The sequence below is a fragment of the Nicotiana attenuata genome, chromosome 2, assembly GCF_001879085.1.
Source record: "Nicotiana attenuata strain UT chromosome 2, NIATTr2, whole genome shotgun sequence".
NCBI lineage: Eukaryota > Viridiplantae > Streptophyta > Magnoliopsida > Solanales > Solanaceae > Nicotiana > Nicotiana attenuata.
Genome location: NC_031990.1, coordinates 73,827,446 through 73,833,363, shown reverse-complemented (window position 1 = coordinate 73,833,363; position 5,918 = coordinate 73,827,446). Strand labels below are relative to the sequence as shown.

The following is a 5,918-nucleotide window of genomic DNA, read 5'->3' as shown; positions in this document are numbered from 1 at the left end:
TCCCTATTGCTACTCCAGCCCTCCAAGAGACTTTAGCTCAGTTCATGAGCATGTTCAGCACTTAAGCTCAGGTTGGTCTACTTCCGATAGCTCCCGCTACATCTCAGGCTGGGAGAGGGGCACAGACTCCGGCATCCCGCACTCCTGAGTAGATGGTCCAGGTTGATTAGGCCCCAGAGTATATTCCTATGCCCCCAGTGGCTCCGGTTCAGCATTAGACCAGGGTAGCTGCTTCTGAGGCACAGCAGCTCAGAATTGAGAGGTACAAGAAGTACCACCCACCTACCTTCAGTGGACTAGCTTCAGATGACGCTCTAGGTTTTCTTGAGGAGTGTCATCGTATTCTCCGCACTATGGGCATTGTGGAGACGAGTGGGGTTTCCTTCACCGCCTTCCAGCTTAGGGGAGCGGCATATTAGTGGTGGCGTGCCTATGAGTTGAGTAGTCCGGACGAGGTGGCCTCACTCACTTGGACTCAATTTTCAGAGATGTTTTTGCTTGAGTATGTCCCTTAGAGCCTCAGGGACGCTTGGCGCATAGAGTTTGAGCAGCTGCGCCGGGGTGCTATGACAGTGTCGGAGTACACAGTCCGTTTCAGTGAGTTAGCTCGTCATGCACCAGCTTTGGTTGCCACATTCAAAGAGAGGGTTCGTCGCTTCATCGAGGGACTCCACCCCAGTATTCGGACCAGTATGGCCAGGGAGTTGGGGATGGACATTACTTATCAGCAAGCAGTGAGTATTGCAAGGAGAGTGGAGGGCATGTTTGCCCGGGACAGAGAGAAGGAAGAGGCAAAGAGGTCTTGAGAGACTGGTCATTTTTCAGGAGCCCGTGCACCAGCAGCACGCACTGCTAGGGATTTTGTGAGTTGCCATGTTCATTCAGCTCTGCCAGCAGCCAGTGGTGTTACAACTCCTCCTAGACCTCAGGAGCCCTATTATGCACCGCCAGTATCCAATATGCCTCCTGCTCGAGGTGCTATTACCGAACAGACCAGCAGGCCAGGTTCGAGTCAGTCTCAGCCACCACGTCCTCCGAGGGGTTGCTTTGAGTGTGGTGACACTCGTCACATGGTTAGAGATTGCCCCAGCACCAGGAGGGGTGCACCTCCACAGACTTATCAGCCTCCACGTGCTCCACCGGGTCCTCCGGCCATTCTTCCAGCCCCAACTACTACTCCACCTTCTCAGGCAGCTCGAGGTGGAGGTCGGGAAGGTCGAGGTCGCCCTAGAGAGGGAGGCAATGCCAGATACTATGCCCTTCTAGCCCGTTTAGAGGTTGTCGCTTCAGACTCAGTCATCACAGGTATTGCCCCTATCTGTCATAGGGATGCATCAGTATTATTTGACCCAGGCTCTATGTATTCATATGTGTCTTCTTATTTTGCTCCACATTTGGGGATATCTCGGGATCCTTTGAGCTCCTCTGTTTATGTTTCCACTCATGTGGGAGATTTTCTTGTTGTGGACCGCGTTTATTGGTCGTGTTTGATTACTCTTAGTGATTTTGATACCAGAGCCGATTTATTATTGCTCAGCATGGTAGATTTTGATGTTATCTTGGGCATGGACTGGTTGTCGCCCCATTATGCTATTCTTGATTGTCACGCCAAGACTGTGACGCTGGCTATGCCAGGTTTCGCGAGTAGAGTGGAGCGGTACTTTAGATTATACTCCCAGTAGAGTTATCTTATTTGTTAAAGCTCAGCGAATGGTTGAGAAGGGGTGTGATGCATATCTAGCTTATGTGAGAGATGTCAGTATTGATACCCCTACAGTTGATTCAGTCCCAGTAGTGCGGGATTTTCCTGATGTGTTCCCAGCTGATCTTCCGGGCATGCCGCCCGACGGAGATATTGATTGTGGCATTGATTTGTTTCCGGGCACTCAGCCCATCTCTATTCCTCCTTATCGTATGGCCCCTCCTAAGTTGAAGGAACAATTACAGGAATTGCTTATTAAGGGCTTTATTCAGCCCAGTATATCACCTTGGGGTGCTCCTGTCTTGTTTGTAAAGAAAAAGGATGGTTCTATGCATATGTGCATTGATTATCACTAGTTGAACAAAGTTACAGTGAAGAACTGGTATCCTTTGTCTCGTATTGATGACCTGTTTGATCAGTTACAGGGTGCTCGAGTGTTTTCTAAGATTGACTTGCTTTCAGGTTATCATCAGTTGAAGATTCGGGAGCTAGATATCCTGAAGACTACTTTCAGAACTCGGTATTACGAGTTCCTTGTTATGTCATTTGGGCTGACCAATGCCCCAACAGCCTTTATGCATTTAATGCACACTGTGTTCCGGTATTATCTTGATTCTTTCATCATTGTATTTTGACAACATTCTAGTATATTCCCGGTCTCGAGAAGATCATGAGAAGCACCTGAGGATAGTGCTTCAGACCTTGAAAGAAAAGAAAATATATGTGAAGTTCTCGAAATGTGAGTTCTAGTTGGATTTAGTGGCATTTTTGGGCCACGTAGTGTCTTGTGATGGGATCAATGTAGATCCGTAGAAGGTAGAGGCAGTGCAGAGTTGGCCTAGACCGTCATCAGCTATGGAGATCCACAATTTCCTTGGGTTGGCGGGGTACTACCGTCGCTTCGTAGAGGGATTTTCATCTATTGCAGCACTTATGACCACACTGACCCAGAAGGGTGCTCCGTTCAGGTGGACCGAGGAGTGTGAGGAGAGCTTTCAGAAGCTCAAGACAGCTTTAACGACAGGCCCAATATTAGTATTGCCTACAGGTTCGGGGTCTTACACTGTCTATTGTGATGCCTCAAGGATTGGCCTTGGAGCGGTATTGATGCAGGACAGTAGGGTGATTGCCTACGCGTCTAGACAGTTGAAGGTGCATGAGAAGAATTATCCTGTTCATGATCTCGAGTTAGCAGTTATTGTTCACGCCTTGAAGATCTGGGGTCATTATTTGTACGGTGTTCCTTGTGAGATCTACACTGATCACCGGAGTTTGCAGCACTTGTTCAAGTAGAAGGACCTTAATTTGAGTCAGCGGAGGTGGTTGGAGCTACTTAAAGACTATGACATCACTATATTGTACAACCCGGGGAAGGCCAATGTAGTGGCCGACGCCTTGAGTCGCCGGCGGAGAGTTTGGGGAGTTTGGCATATCTTCCGGCAACTGAGAGGCCCTTAGCCTTGGATGTTCAGGCCTTAGCCAGTCAGTTCGTGAGATTGGATATTTAAGAGCCTAGCCGGGTATTAGCTTGTGTGGTTGCTCGGTCTTCTCTTTATGACCGTATTAGGGAGCGCCAGTATGATGATCCGCACCTTCTAGTTCTTCAGGATAGGGCTCGGTGAGGTGATGCTAGAGATGTGACTATTAGTGATGATGGCGTAATGAGGATACAGGGCAGGATTTGTGTGCCTAATGTGGATGGGCTTCGGGAGTTGATTCTTGATGAGGCTCACAGCTCACAATACTCCATTCATCCGGGTGCTGCGAAGATGTACCATGATTTAAGACAGCACTATTGGTGGAGGAGGATGAAGAAGGATATAGTTGGGTATGTGGCCAAGTGTCTCAAATTCCAGCAGTTGGAATTCTGCGGACTTTGAAAAAGTACGATGTTATTTGGGTGATCGTGGATCGGCTGACCAAGTCAGCTCATTTTATTCCGGTGTTGACTATGTACTCTTCAGAGAGTGATGAGATTTATATCAAGGAGATCGTTCGCCTTCACGGTATTCCAGTATCTATTATTTCGGATAGAGGTACAAAGTTCACATCACGGTTCTAGAGAGCCGTACAACAGGAGTTGGGTACTTGGGTGAAGCAGAGCACAGCCTTTCACCCTCAAACAAACGGGCAGTCCAAGCGCACGATTCAGATCCTTGAGGATATGCTCTGTGCTTGTGTGATAGAGTTTTGAGGGTCATCGGACCAATTCTTGCCACTTGCAGAGTTTGCCTACAACAACAGTTACCAGTCCAGCATTCAGATGTCACCGTACGAGGCCTTGTATGGTAGTCGGTGGCGGTCCCTGATGGGATGGTTTGAGCCGGGCGAGGCCCGATTGTTGGGTACAGATTTGGTCTAGGATGTCCTGGATAAGGTGAAGGTGATTCAGGAGAGACTTCGCACAGCCTAGTCCAGACAGAAGAGTTATGCAGACCGAAAGGTTCGTGATTTGGCATTTATGGTTAGAGAGCGGGTCTTGCTTTGGGTATCACCTATGAAGGGCGTTATGAGATTCGGGAAGAAGGGTAAGCTGAGCCCGAGGTTCATTGGTCCTTTTGAGGTATTGCGGCGTGTTGGGGAGGTTTCTTATGAGCTTGCCTTGCCTCCCAGCCTAGCAGGAGTTCATTCGGTATTCCACGTTTCCATGTTCCGGAAGTATCACGGTGATCCGACTCATGTATTGGATTTCAGCTCAGTCTAGTTGGACAAGGATCTATCTTATGTTGAGGAGCCAGTAGCCATTTTGGAAAGGCAGGTCAGGAAGCTCAGGTCATAGAATATTGCTTCAGTAAAGGTCCGGTGGAGGGGTCAGCCGGTCGAGGAGGTGACTTGGGAGACTAGCAGGATATGCGCAGCCGTTATCCTCATCTTTTCACCACTTCAGGTATGTCTCTATGCTCGTTCGAGGACGAACGAATGTTTTTAAGAGGGGGAGGATGTAACGACACGGCCGGTCATTTTGAGAATTAACGCCCCAATCCCCTGTTAACTGCTTTCCCTGTGTCTTTTTCTGCTATTGTGATTTGCCGGGATGGTTCATGTTGAGTTTCGGAGTGTTTTGGGACACTTAGCCCCCAAATGAGAGTTTAAGTCTTAGAATTTAGACCGTAGTCGAAATAATGTGAAGATGGCTCCGGAATGGAATTCCGTCAATTTAGATAGCTCCGTTGGGTGATTTCGGGCTTAGGGGCGTGCCCGGATTGTGTTTTGGAGGTCCGTAGCTTATTTAGGCTTGAAATGGCAAAAGTTAAATTTTGGAGTTTCGGGCCGATAGTTGAATTTTTGATATCGGGGTCGGAATCCGATTCCGAAAGTTAGGATAGGTCCGTAGTGGTGATTATGACTTGTGCGCAAAATTTGGGACCAATCGGACATGGTTTGGTTAGTTTCGGCATCGATTGTAGAATTTTGAGATTTCAAGTTCATTAAGTTTGGATTGGAGGGTGATTCGTGGTTTTAGCGTTGTTTGATGTGATTTGAGGGCTCGACTAAGTTAGTATGATGTTTTAGGATTGGTTGGTATGTTTGATTGAGGTTCCGAGGGCCTCGGGTGAGCTTCGGATGCTTAACGGATGGATTTGGGACTTAGGCATTTGGCTGAAGATTTGTTGTTCCTATTATTTTCGCACTTGCGAATATTGGACCACAGGTGCGGTGCCGCAGAAGCGGCTTGGAAGCCACAGAAGCGGAGATGGGCTCTTGTAGCTGAGACCGCAGGTGCGGCTGGTGGACCGTAGATGCGGCACAGTGACCGCAGATGCGGGCCCAGCCCGGATAAGTGACCTTCACACCTGCGATAATGTTTCCGCAGGTGCGAGTCCGCAGATCCGGCGCAGTGACCGTAGAAGCGAAAATCGCTGGGCAGAAAAGAGGATTTCGAGAGTTTGAAATTTCATAACACCAAATTCGATTTTTAGCTCGGGAGATGGCGATTTTGTGAGGATTTTGAAGAGGAAGTCAGTGAATAACGATTCCTAACCCTATCTCGTTTATATTTCATCAATCTATAGTAATTTTCTCCACCTAATCAAGAAATTTGAGTGAAAAAAATTGAAATTTTGGGGAAAAGTACCCTAATCGAATTTTTGGGTTTTGATCGGGTTTTAGGCATCGGAATTGAAAAATTTTTGGACGAGTGATCTTGTGAGTGAATGGGTGTTGTAATTTGGTAACTTTTACCCGATTCCGAGATGTGGGTCTGGGAAGGACTTTT

General features: G+C 47.9%; 1 protein-coding gene across 1 annotated transcript; it reads left to right on the top strand.

The window, feature by feature from the left end:
• On the top strand, nt 567-5,544 carry LOC109221019 (basic salivary proline-rich protein 2-like). Its single transcript, XM_019385488.1, has 4 exons — nt 567-759; nt 826-1,206; nt 5,355-5,406; nt 5,517-5,544. Exons 1-4 carry the CDS (start codon nt 567-569, stop codon nt 5,542-5,544), a joined length of 654 nt encoding a protein of 217 aa, XP_019241033.1.

Coding starts and splice junctions, on each gene's coding strand:
- LOC109221019 (XM_019385488.1), top strand. CDS start 567: ATGACAGTGTCGGAGTACACAGTCCGTTTCAGTGAGTTAGCTCGTCAT. Junction 760..825: donor TATTGCAAGGAGAGTGGAGG/GCATGTTTGCCC, acceptor GTCATTTTTCAG/GAGCCCGTGCACCAGCAGCA. Junction 5,407..5,516: donor AGAAGCGGAGATGGGCTCTT/GTAGCTGAGACC, acceptor ATGTTTCCGCAG/GTGCGAGTCCGCAGATCCGG.